The following is a 14,642-nucleotide window of genomic DNA, read 5'->3' on the forward strand; positions in this document are numbered from 1 at the left end:
AATTTTCTTTCCTAATTAGTTTATGACTTGATATATTATTAAATTAGTTTGTAACGAATCACATATTATTGTTTGCCAATTCCCTTCAAACTTTACCAAAATTAAATATTGATTTTTTTTTTTTTTGGTTTGGGGGTTGTCCAGACACTGCGGACACCTCCCCAAAATACGCCACTGACCATACATGGCTGAAATTATATAATAAAAACTGCGGATTTATATTAATCTACGATGTCGGAAAAGACCGTACTTATAGTTGTGTCTACCAACACAAAATTGGAACAGTACTCGCTGATAATAATCGAAGGTACCTAATCGCGTGGTAGTTTCTCAGAAATGAACAACGTAATTTCAGCATCCACAGATGATACGATGACAGACATAATGCTGAGCATCAATAATAGACACGCAAAGTAATTAATATAGATTTTGTGACAACGGTCAAGGTTGTACACTTCAAGCTGGAATAACGTTTTTTACTTTTTTTTTGCTCCTCAAAATCGAGTAGACAATCTGATATATCATCAAAAAAAAAAAAAATTATTTATCAATTCAAGTTCAACTGACGTCATAATTGTTATTATTATAGATGGAGCGAATCATGACTACGGCACTTTTGAGTCTAATGATGAGCTGTTGCTCGAGTGAAAAATCTGAGTAATCCATTTTGATAATTATAAAAATATAATATGAAAATATACGCCAGAAGTTAAAGTACAATAGATTGATCATAAATTCATTACTAACGTAAAAATATCTAACTAATCGATAGTTAACTATATTGCATACAATAGTAGGTATATAATAACTATATAATATTGAGTACTGAGTACTGACATTGATAAGGACTCTTTTGAACCATTAGAAAAGTATTAGGCTGATTATGCAGCGATGAGCTATTTATAAACAATAGTATTGAACTAGGAATAATAACTTGCATTTAAATAAATGATAATGACACACTTTTAAGATCGTACAGAGCAATGTATAAAAATAAGACACATAATAGTAGCCCCATAAAAGACTAAACGGATTCATTATCAGTTTGTTAACTACGCTCTACTACTATTACTAAGTGTAATATATAATTGTTATAATTTAAATCAGATAAATGGTTGGGATAACAATTTTAGATTTTGCTTTACAAAAAAGTCTGGGTTTGGCGCCACTGGCGTGCTAACTTCACGCAGTACGCACGTCAACATTTATTTAAATAATTATAAATTAATAGGAAAGAGTTTTATTCATAATTTTTTTTAATTATTCTATGATCTCTAAAGAGTACTAAACCTAAATAAATATTGCCAAGAATCGGAAAAAAAGTCTCATAAAATACTTAATTTAGGTTTAAATGTAGGCTGACAGACCTAATCAATACCTATTTGTAACTTTTACAAGTTAAAAATAAAAATAACTTTCAACTTAATAAAAATAGTTAATTTGATCAGCCTTGCGCCCTTGTAAAAGCTTATTATGTATAACTATCCTCGACGTCTAAAATACATATTAAAAGTCATAAGTTGTAAACGGAAGAATGAACACGATAATAATATGTAAATAATAAGTTGACGGATGAATGTTAATAAATAAAAAATTTACATAATGTTTCTTATCATCAAACATAAGTTTTACCGATTTAAATTTAGTTATTTAACAATCATTTTATTATTATTTTTATGTAAAGTTGTTTAAATAATGATCATATGGAATGTTTATGATATATTTGTATTTTTTGAATTTATGGGAACCTTATTTATAAAAAAAAAATATTTGGAACGTGGTGACTTGATGTTCGTTCAGCTTTCTTTTTAAAGTAATGGTAATAACTAAATTGTGGTCCGTGGTCCATGGAAGTACTATACTTGGCTCACGCTAAAAGACAATAAATTTAATTTGTAAATTATATTATTTTTGATGGTGAATAAAATGAGGTTTTTATTTTAATATTTAATTTGTCTTTATTTTCTTTAGTTGAACAATGAACACGTGCATTGCATTTTGATGGCCTCCGAAAACTATCCGATTTCCAAATATATATAAATATTGATTGGTAGCTCCTAATCTAGATCATTACGAGCGAAACAACAGAACTGCAACACAAGACAAGGCACGAGGTCATGATTGGTGATACATCAAAGCCAGGTAGAGTACAAGATAGGTATGCACGTGATTTCAAAACTGCAGACTATTTTCAAGCCGTATCGAGAAATAGTTTACACGAGGGACTTAAACATTATCCATGCTATATATTATACTTATATAGTACAAAAAACATTAGTTATTTACTAAATTGTAGACATTGGCAAAAATTAGGCCTTAATCCAATGTAACTTTGAACTGTACATCATTGTGAAGCATTTTAGAGTTCAATAAAGAAGGCAGATTTCTGTTTCACCGAAAACTATTCAAATTTTTAATGAAAACATAATACAGGTCTATAAGTTTTAACATTTCAGGTATGTTTTTAAAGTTTTCCAATATATCATAACAACATAAGATAAACTATAAAAGTATTAAGTAATGACTGTAGATCTGTAATATTTTCTACCAAATTCATCATTGAAAAAACATCAGATACATAAAAACATATAGGTAGGTACTTATACAAATGAAAATAAAGTTATCGAAATTAAAAAAAAAATTCTAGATACATGTAACATATTATACGAATATACTATACGTACTATTAAAAAATAGTATCTAAAATATAAGTAAATATAAAAGATTATTACTTACAATTTATTTTATTTTACATTTTTGTTTATAATTTAGTTTTAATACTCATTTTCTAAATTATATAACTTGTATATGAAGTATTTTATAATAAAAAAAACACATAATGTAGGTTTTATATAAATAAAATTAGTTAATTTATAAAAGACAATGGGACTTAGGTAACGGAGCAATCTAGTGATAGAACTATGTGATAATTTATTTAAATTAAAAAACACTTATTATATATATATATAAACAGTTTTATATTAAATGTTAATATGGCTACATACTAAAACCTCATAATTCAAATTTGGACTCTAAAAAAGTCGATGGACAAAAACCACAAGCTTTATTAGTTAGAAAAATACTACACATTTATAGTACAGTGGGTTAAAACTTAAAATCACGTACTATTTTTAGTTTATAGACCAAATGAATTATGAACGTCAAATACTCTTACTAAGCTTCTCAGAAGGTTTTCTATAAGAAATTTTGTTTTAAATTATGATATTCTTATCGCTGAAAATGAAAAAATAACATTTGTCAAAGAAGATGGAATTATTGTTACTTTAATAAATGTAATATGTAAAAACTATATCTTATAAGTAATCATATTTAATTATTGTATTAAGGTATAGAGTTATTGTTTTTACCTATCATCGTTTCACCCATTGACAGAAGAAAAACTAACAAATCAACTAACGGACATGTAAAATGCCCATTTCAATCTAGATTATTTCGAAAATGAGTAAAATTTAGTTAGTATATATACACCACGCTTAGATGATTGAATCTTTCCGATTTGTTACACTCTGTATAAATCTCAGCCGCGTATACATGAACACAATGACCTATTCTTCGGCTCCCTTGCATTTTCTGTTAGCAGTGTCGATTGATTTTTTTTTCAGTTCCAATTAAGCCTACAGTAAAATTTAATAAGCCACTGCGGGTCTAAAAATGAAACGCTTTTTAACCGGCGATTATATGGCTATCAGTGCTCCTACATGTGATCGAAATGTATTCTGGTTGGCCATTTAACGCGCCTTATCTGAATAAGTATTAGACGTGACTACAAGTGTTCAAACACATATGACGTAATTTGTGTGTGTGTGTGTGTGTGTGTGTGTGTGTGTGTGTGTGTGTGTGTGTGTGTGTGTGTGTGTGTGTGTGTGTGAGTGCGTTGTGTGTGTGCGTGCGTGTGTATGATTGTGCGTGTGTGCGTGTACAGTGTGTAGCGGATTCTTATACGAGTAGGTACAGTTCATACAACTGTTTCAGTCTGTCTCGAAACGTTACGCATTTACGTTTCGCCGACTTTCGCTAACGGTCGCCAGGCATATTGCACACTTAAACATAAAATGGCAAGTTCATTGAGTCCTCTTCAAATTTCGCAACTAAGAGATTCATGGTCAGTGCTTGCACAGAACCCGACCCAATTGGCGTCAGCATTAGTCATCAGGTACCTGTTTATCCTATTTATACATAAATATAAAATATATAATTACTGTGCTCATAAATATGTTTATGGCTTATTAAAAAAAAAATTTGATGTTGTCTTTGTATAACGAATTAACAGATGAATGATATATTGATATGTGAATCCAATATGAAACCAATTTTAATAAAATACATTTAAAATTTTCACCCATACAAATTAATTTTAATATAAAATTACATACTTTTTTTGAATATCTCCAAGAATGTAAATATTCGTATAAATAAAAGTTACCATTTAAAAGATTTCATATTTAATATTAATATCTTTGCACGGTATTGTTAACTAAAAAATATGCCTCATTAAAATCGTATACTTTTGCATCATACCTAATAATATAATATAGCTCTAAAACATATATAATTTTTATACATTTGTTGATAGTTCAATCAATTATGAAATATATTATCAAAGTTAATTTTGTATTTAAGTTTTAGCCTATTTTAGTATTATAAGTTTATTAATTTAATTACTATAAACAATTGGTTTATATTTTGAAATTTTAACTGTTAAAACAACCGCTGACGTTTGATCGACACAACAACATTAAACACGACAGGTCGTGTTGATAAATGACATTTAGCTATGAAATTATTACTCTTAAAATGTAGTATTTCTTATAATAAATATTAAAACAATAAAAATAATATTAATTAAAATAATTTATTTAATTTTTAGCTACGATAACTCTTCTATAAAATGTTTGAAATCAAATAGTCTTTATGTTATGTTTTATGCATACCATCAATCATCAATATTCAATACTGACAAATTATTTTTGATTTTACATGTTTTCTCCGCATATAATTAATTTAATACTGCTTTTAATAATATTTATTACCATAAGGTTATTCAAAGAAAATCCTGAGTATCAATCATTATTCAAACGGCTTAAGAACTTGCCGATGGATGAACTTGCGTCTAATCCCCAGTTTATGTCACATGCATCGAAAGTAGGTGCTGCACTAGGGTCGACTATTGATCACCTTGATAAACCTGAAGAATTAGAAAAAATACTTACAAATCTTGGCATTAAACATAAAAAATATGGGCTTACACCGAAACATTTTCAGGTGAGTGAATATTCATTATTTTTTTTAATTACAAATTGATAAAATAAAATAAAATAATATATATTAAGCTAGAAAACTAAAAAATAACAACAATTGAATTTAAATGCCTATTTCCTTTTTCTTTATAATTATAGATTAAAATACTTAAATTTATAGTAAATTTAATAAACGAAAAATAACGATATGTATGATTGATATTAAAGGAAGATTAGATTTAATGTTAAAATTTAGTTGTACATCTACATAGCGTAGAATCTATAAAAGAAATAAATTGAAAAGTAAAATGTTTTCAACACAACTATAAATGTTTAGTACCAAGATACGTATAGTATAAAAATCGATTGTTAAAGTAATAAAAAAAATCATATTACACACTTTAAAAATTAACTAATTAAATATTAATCATGTATAATAATCATTCACAATAAATAGCACAGTAATTAGTATTTTTATTTCAATTATATCTTGTTTTATTTGAGAACCTTTTTTTGTTTTATTAAAAGGAAAATTTTAATATTTTATAAAAAATTATACTTGTACACTATTTAAATTATCATGATGTATCATTGAAAATAGATATATATTTTTTTATTGATTATGAACTTGATCACATCTATAATAAAATAAATAATACAAAAAACGGATTTTATCTAATTTTATTAAATAAGCAATTGAAGTATAGCGCACTATATTCACACATAATCAATAAAATAAATAATTTTCAAACATATATGGTAAATATATCATACCTAGTAAAAAAATAATAATTTTATCAGTAAAATCATAAATTGAATATATATCGTTTTACTTGATTATATTTATTTTATTGTTTATTTATTAACAACAAGAGGTAGTTTAAACGAGGTAGGTAGCCTACGATAGTGTAATAATTTTGATACTTTTAAATAAAATGAAGGTTTATTAAATATATTTATTTTGCTGATCGGATACTTAAGTGTTTTAACTTATTGTATGATAATAATTAAATATTTAAAATATTGTCTTATTTCAAAGGTTGAAATTAATTGTTATTTGTAGATGTTTGAATTTTTACATGCTAATGAATTTATGCTTCCGTATTTTAAGTTACCCATCTAACTAATTTTGTATTTTATAAAATAATTGATAAAAAATATAAAATTTAATATTAAACCAACTCAGAATATTTTATTCAATTATAATATATCCATATTATATATATAAAATCTATATGTGCATTGTACCTATATATCATAAAAGTATTAAAATTGTATAAGCTAAGTTAAAATTATATTTGATGGTTTGATAAAAATGTTTTAATAACTTTTCTGCAAAAATAACGTACTACAAAAATTTGATAAATACTAAATTATTTCATTACGTCATGTATTCGCACATCGATTGGCAATTGTTAACAAATACTCGTAGTATACTAAGATGTCACAGTGATATAACATTCAAGATATTTGAATTTACATAAATTAATAAAAATTAATATTGAGAAAAATCATCAAGGTTAACTTGATTATTAACCGACATAATTTTATCCTATACTTACCTAAATGTGATTTGTAGATTCGTACTGTTTAAAGAGGGTATGTAATAATAATAATAATAATAATAATGTTTGATTTTTGATGGACACAATAAATATAACGGTGTCATGCGTTTGATAAGTTTTTGACCTTAGTACCAGCATTATTGATCAGTAATTTCAACATCAGTATATACTAAATAATATGTTTGTTATAAAATCTGATGTGTCATCTAAAGTTGTAATGATAAGCTAAATTATGGCGTAAAACTTATTGTCTGTACTATTAATTTTTAAGGTTATTGGTAACGTGTTGGTTGCTATGATAGCAGAAGCAATCGGTGATACTGATCCAGAATTATTAGATTTGTGGAAGTCCAGTTTAACTTCAGTACTAAGTATTGTGATTGCAGCATGCAATTAAGTGAGTAAAACATGTTCGTTGAATAAAAATAAAAAGCGTTTTAAATCATTTTCAAAAATAATTCGAAAGTTTTTCTATATTATTCAAATTAGGTACTTAATTTTAGATCTGAGTGAAGCAACGTATGTTTTCATTTTACAATCTATGTGGTTTTTTTTATGTCTGAAGACACTTGGTTAAAGTAAAAAAATGTCTTCTATTTTAAATTTCAATACCTTGATACTATTTTGTTTTTTTTTTTTTTTTTTTGAGAGGTGTGGTGGATTAAAATAAATAATTTTCAAGTACTTTTCCTAATAATTGTAGGGAGAGGGAGTAGATTTTCTTATTTTTGTTACTCATAAACGAATAACTAAAATAAATTTATAAAAATCATGAAAATTTGTAAATTATTTTGTAATTAAAATTCATAAAATTTTAAAAATTCTTACCTAGATTTAATTCAAGGTGTTTCATAAAAGTTTTTATTGTTTGAATTATAAAAAAAATTCGAGTTTATTACATAAATATTTTTTAAGAGCGTTTGAAGTTTATAATTGATGAACTTGAATAATCACGCATAAAATTACAGTTTCTCATCACTTGATTTTAGTTTTTTTTAGTGTCATCCTGAGAGTATTAATTGCAGACATTTTTAATACATTCTACTGTTATTGAAAAAATTATTTTCAATACTCAATAAAATTATTAAAATATTTAAATTAATTTTAAACAACTTATAGGTATTTAATTTTTTGTTTTCAGTTTTAGTATAGTGTTGATAAAAAAGCTTAAAACTATAGTACGAGTTCCTCGTAAATTTTTCTTTTAAATATTAAAAATATCAAGTATATACTAAGATGTTTTATATTTAAGTGCTTTAAATTCAAATTTATTTACAAAATTCGTCTAAATCAAGAAAATATTTTGAAAAGTGTTAAAATTTATTTTTTTTTATTTTTATAACTTAAGCTTTAAAATTTATTTTGTAATATAGGTTGACAAACCATCTTAGATTAGATAAGTTTTTCGTATACAATGATTAATCATTGAATTTTAATTCAACGTATTAATTGCAGTGACCTATTCTTTAATGATGTACCTACACTCGACCTATACTATACAGAAGATCGATTATATACTTTTCCATTGTTTTTAATTGTTTGAGAATTAAACTAGAATTTCACAAATATGTTTAGTGTTGATAAATTATTGCTGAGTGATTTCTGTAAATATAGTAAAAAGTAAAAACCTAATGAGTTAAAGTTAAAAAAGACAATTTTAAATTAAAATTAATATTAAGAACATTATATTTGTCATAATACTTATCAGTTACTACCATTACATATCTACAATGGTGGTTAATAAAATAAAGAACATTTTACAATTTTATATAATATACGCTCACAGCTAAAGTAGTTATACTTTATCATTTTTTCAAGTGTTTTCACGTATGTTACAAAAAACCATTTAAAAATATAAGTAAATAAATGTGGCCACTCTAGATTTAAATCTGGTTTACTTATACCAAAATGTATTCACAAATACCGTTTATTAAATTTGTGTTCTTGTTTTCGTGTAGGTACATTATGTATTATACTATTATATTATATATATTATATATTATACTAGTTTGTTAAACTTATTTAGTAAAATTATGGATTAATTATAATAATCGTTTTCACTCTAATATATTTTTTTTAATTTTATTCAAAAATTATAAACACATTATACTTTAATATTAAATGCAAATATTATTTTAATGGTAACCGGTGACCACATTAGTCAACTTAGTGTTCCACTGGGTCAGCTCCTCCTCTCTTATCTATTTCAAATTTTAGTTATAAATTTAAAATATTAACTAACAACCATTAACACCTACTATAAATGTATTTTGCAATTTTAATTTTGTCATTTAATACAATAAATAATTTTTTAACTAGATAAAATGTATTTTTTTAGATTCGTGACAATATTTTAGTGATGGTATCGTTACTACTCAATTTATTAATTGTTACTATATATGTCATTTGATGGATGATGAGTGTTATTACTTTTCGTAATAATGTTATTCGTGTATTTTTGTCGAGGGTTGTTAATTTTTATGGTCTCATACTAATATACTATATACTATATACTATGTACTATATATTGTTCAAATAAATTAATAATACATGTCATGTTCTTAATTTAACGAAACTCTTATAACACTCGTTCAGTTGATTGATACAATTATTATTATTTATTTATTTTTTCAAATAATTTTTGTTTCATTGAAACTTATTTTATTTTATCATATAAATTATATGACTATTATGCATACTGTACAAATAATATAACGATGTATACATGTCATCTTGAAGTACATATGTTTTATCTTTGTAAATATCTTTAATACTACCTGATATATGTAATATGTATATTTTATAATTATTTACTTTTAAATTTAATTGTGTGTATATTATGATTAAGTTATCCTTACAAAATGTTAACCACTTATATTTTGTGAAAATGTGGTTTTTATAATCAATTATTCAATTACATTTAGATATTGTAAATGTTTAGTATAAATATACAAAATATACAATATATAATATATACATATATTTTAACTGTTTTTTTGTACCTACTACTTATAATGTAACGCAGTATTACTATTGAAATAAAACAAAACTGGAAGTTTTAAATATTACGCATTTCCACGTTATAAATTATCGAATAAAAGTTCTCAAGTAATATCCTGGTTAATATTAAAATATAGCCACATAGGAAATCTGGCTCCGCAAATTTTCTCTTTGCCAATTGTTTAAAAGTAATAGTGGTTTAATTCAGAGTAAAGCGTTTTGCACTAGGTACTTATAGTCATTTTTTTTTATATAGCCGGTGATTTATAAAAAAATATGTGAATTATTTTAACGATAATAATTAACATAATTAACGTTTACTGTCTATAGTATATATAAGTATCTAAAAAAACTGTTGTTTTACGATGTCATGATTAGTTTTATGACGTGAGATGTTTTTAATAATCATTGTGTACATATGATTTTAACATTAATAAATATTCAGTTAGAAGTTCTACAACAGTTATTCGATACAAATAACAACAAAAATCGTTATGCAATATATTTACAGGTTTTAACTAAAAGATTATCTGTATACAAATTATATTACATTGATGGGATTAAATACTTTTAATAAGCTAACACGAACATATTCAGTAGAGCCCATTATCATCTTGTATAAAATTTTAGTTTAAGTATACGTTTATAAGATTAATATGCGTAGGTATTACCTGATATGAAATCCAGACAATAAAATCTGTAAATCTAAACGTAAATACTACAATTAGGTAATTATTATGACTTAAGTCATTATAATTGTAGTATTACACAACTCATTTACTATAACTATAAATTGGATTTTAGAATAACAAACTCATGTAAAATATACAATTAAAATGAGTTTTTTCTATACAATTTTAATCAAAAATTAGTCAGAGTGTAAAAATGTGTATTACTAAATATAACAACAATTGATTATATATATAAAATGCATATCTCTAGAATAAATATTGATTGTCTTCAATATTATAATTTATACACTGTACATATATTATACAATATGTTTATTTTACAGTGCAAATTATATTAATAAAGCAATAATTCGATTCTTGAATATGAATAATTTCTAAAACTAAACCAAAATTTCAAATTATTTTGAATACTTAATATAATAATATATAATCAATGTTATGTTGTTCTTAATACTATTACTCTAACCTTAACATAAAATTGTATTGAAACGATAAGCGTCTGAATTAATAGATACTTGTCAATGTATTTGGATGATTAAATAATAATTTCGTTATTACAAGTTATTTTGATTGGTGTTCGACAATATTATTAAAATATATAATTCATATGAATTAGTCAACATTTATTATCCACCAGATAAATCTAAATATTAAGCTTTAAAATAAAATGCACATCAATACCTAGGTTAGGTAACTGAAACAAGTTTACCATACCATGTCCCTCAGGAAATTAAAAAAAAAATTGTTGAGAGGGTTAAGAACGATACATGTAATAAGAACTTGTTGTTCGGACTTTGTTTCGAAGTTATAGTTAATCGAAGTTCATCATTTATCAATTTGATTGATAAATTATATTGATTTAGTCGATGCGTAATGAATTTAGAAAAGTGATAACAGGGTGAATAGAGTATAAAACTGGATTTACAGCTACAACGTGAAACGTCCGTGTGTAGTAACTGGTATGCCTTTTATCGTATTCGCCAACTTCAGTTGTAAAACGCAAGGTCCTACGGACGATGGACCTCTTCTTGGGTGGTGATCCCCAAACTTTCCAGCTTCGAAACAAAGTTCACGCGAACATTTCTAATTGTATCATCGTTCATAACTCGGTGAAATAGTAAGTTCCAACAATTTATTTTAATTTTCTGAAGGGCGTGGTAAAGTAAACTTTAGTCATACAACTATTATATAGCCTAAATTTGGACGTAGGTATATACGGTATCCAAGTCTGGTGTCAAGTAAAACAACCCAACATTCACTTACTGTATAAGCATTACAGACGATTAATTAACGAATAATTACTAGATGGATTCTATTATTCTAACCCTAATTAACACAACAACCTACATATCCGCATAATAAAATAAAAACTAGACCATAAATATTACAACATTACAAGCTAACAAATCGTAAAAATGTAAAAATATCTCCCAAATATTCTCAGAAAAAAAAAATTGAGATCAAATAGTTTTATTCACATGATTAGCACCTAAATTAATGTATAATGTATATTAATTGTTGGCGAAGTACTCGACGAGTAGATACTAAATAATAAATATAATTATTCCGTTTTTACGATTATTTAGATCGATATTAAGCCGTATTATTAATAAATATATATTAATATTATATAGTACGATTATATATAATACTATATATATTACGAGGGCCCAGAATTTTGTACATTAAGAACTACTGTAATAGGTATACGTGTACGTATGTGATTTTTTATTGATAAATTCACAAACATATATTATTATGTGCTTAAATTGTTTATTAAATTTATAAATATAAATAAAAAAAAATTATTTCTTTTATATAAACATTTTTATATGAATTTCGTTCACTTCCATTTAAAAATAAAACTAAATATTTAATTATAAAATTATAAAATAATACAAATTATTAAATGAATATCAATTTTTTTTTTAAAAACATTTAAATTCACAATTAAATACTATACTGCAAAACTCAGCTATAAATTAATTTTATATTTTATTTTTATATATTGATAGGCGTTTTAGAAGTAATTTATTTTAACGATTAAGTACATAATTTTTGGCTCTAATATATACAGTTAGCAACGAACAATTTGAAAAATATGTAAGCTAATTCAAAAAAGACCTTGAAATATGCAAATATATGCAAAATAAAATTTGATATTTTGATTCGTAGGTAAAGGTATAATTCAAATTTGTAGTTGATCTGGCGATTTTTTTGTTCATTCAAGCCACTTCCAGGCCCTATTATTATTATTTATTCGATCCCGTCAGATTCTCAATTTTGCTTCTTTTTGTGCAACAGTTATTGATCCGATTGAGATAAATTGAAAATTCGCACTTGTATTTATAGACATAGTATTTAAATGAATTCTGTCGACACAGCCCAGTTTCAAGCGTGACTGTTCACAAAACAGGATCGGCTCATTATCGTCAGTGATTGGTCTTTACTCGTGGCGTCGCCCGGGGTCGTTCGTAGTTTTTGTCTGTTATTGGTATCTGACGGCTATTGAGAACCATGGGCTCCGCCCTATCTTGTTTATTCATTTATTATATTATTGTATCATTTATTTGTTATCTTAGATATTCAATTAATGTTGTCAAGAAATTATGCACCTATTCGATTGAGTAAATTTTTACATGTAGTACCTCATTTCAACCCGAAACTGGAACAGCGTTGCCTATTATCGATCGATACATATAGCTCGCAGCAAACACAACTAGCAGAAGGGTTTTAACGCCTGTCTATCTTTGCGTAAAATATGTCACCCTTACAGTGATTTAGTAAACCATGGGCCTAGGGGTAGACAGATAGACTGTGTACCGACAATAATATAATGGCTAAGAGCGATATTATTATTGCGTTTGACCGAAAACAGCGAATGCTACTCCGATCAACGCTGATAGGAAATCCACGCGCAACGAAAAAAATGTGTATGACTTAGAATAGAATTATGGTCGTGTTATTAGTTTAAGTAATTATTTACAACACTGGAGTGTTATAATTCGCCACGGAAATCGTACGATTTTCCAATAATCACGTTTAGTTTGTTCATGGATTCAAGTATGATAGACGTGGTAAGTGTTATTGTAGGGTATATTTATATCCATATAATAATGTTTTATGCTTTGAACGATGCCAAAAAACATTAGCCACTAGGATTGGTGGAAATTCTGGGTGAATAGACATAACCCGAAATAACTAAGTCGATGCTGAATATATGATTATTGAATACTGATCTTTATGAAATAACAAGTGTCCAGTTGTTTATGGGTTGCAGTATTAGGGTATTCCAAGCTAGGTGATCGCCATGATGTTCTCACTTAATACAATTAGAATAAGAATAATAAAAAAATTATGCATACATAATATTATCCATTATACCTATTTTATGTATCATTTATTTTATTCATTATTATTTATGTAAATTGTTGTAAATAATTGTATATTATCAATTGTTATATTGCTAAAAAAAATATAATAAATAAATTAGTTTCATAAGGTTATTATCGTTTACTTTGCTGTCGCCTATCTACCACCTGACATGTAATATACATAAACATTGCTCGGTGTTTACCACTGATAATTAGATATTTCTAATACAGCATTTCCCAAACAAGCATTTTTGTGAATTCATCATTGACGGAATGAAAAGGTAAGATATATACTAAATTGCGTATATTCTTACATAATATACGAAATATCGGTATATTTGATATTGATTTGTTACAACTTATTTTATAAGTATAAAAATAAAAGAATTATAAAATAACGAGTAATTATACAAATACTTTTAGCAAATTTCAAGAAAACGTATGTTGTTAATTATTATAATTGTGTACATTATTTTACACAAACGGTGCAATAGTTATATTATAATATGTTCAATTTTTTAAACTTTGATTTTTTTCAAATTTATCCTTTAAAAACAAGTTTTTTTTATTAGTACAATATAGACAGTAATGAAATTGTCGAGATAGATAAGTACCTATATGATATTTCAAAAATCTTTGGGGATTTAAAAATGTTACCTATTCAAAATATAGTCTTTAGTCCCTTTTCTGCTATATTATATTCTTTTCTAGGTTTTATCTCTTGAATTATTCAATATCATGTTTGCGTCAAAT

The 14,642-nt window shown here is 25.5% G+C and overlaps 1 protein-coding gene across 1 annotated transcript; it reads left to right on the plus strand.

Moving 5' to 3' along the window:
• Positions 1–3,955: 3,955 nt before the first annotated feature.
• Positions 3,956–9,442, plus strand: LOC113548912 (neuroglobin-like). The gene is made up of 4 exons (XM_026950014.1): positions 3,956–4,174; positions 5,058–5,283; positions 7,095–7,220; positions 9,162–9,442. Exons 1-3 carry the CDS (start codon positions 4,074–4,076, stop codon positions 7,218–7,220), a joined length of 453 nt encoding a protein of 150 aa, XP_026805815.1. The 5' UTR covers positions 3,956–4,073; the 3' UTR covers positions 9,162–9,442.
• Positions 9,443–14,642: the final 5,200 nt, after the last annotated feature.

Source organism: Rhopalosiphum maidis, chromosome 1 (assembly GCF_003676215.2).
Source record: "Rhopalosiphum maidis isolate BTI-1 chromosome 1, ASM367621v3, whole genome shotgun sequence".
Taxonomy (NCBI): Eukaryota; Metazoa; Arthropoda; class Insecta; order Hemiptera; family Aphididae; genus Rhopalosiphum; species Rhopalosiphum maidis.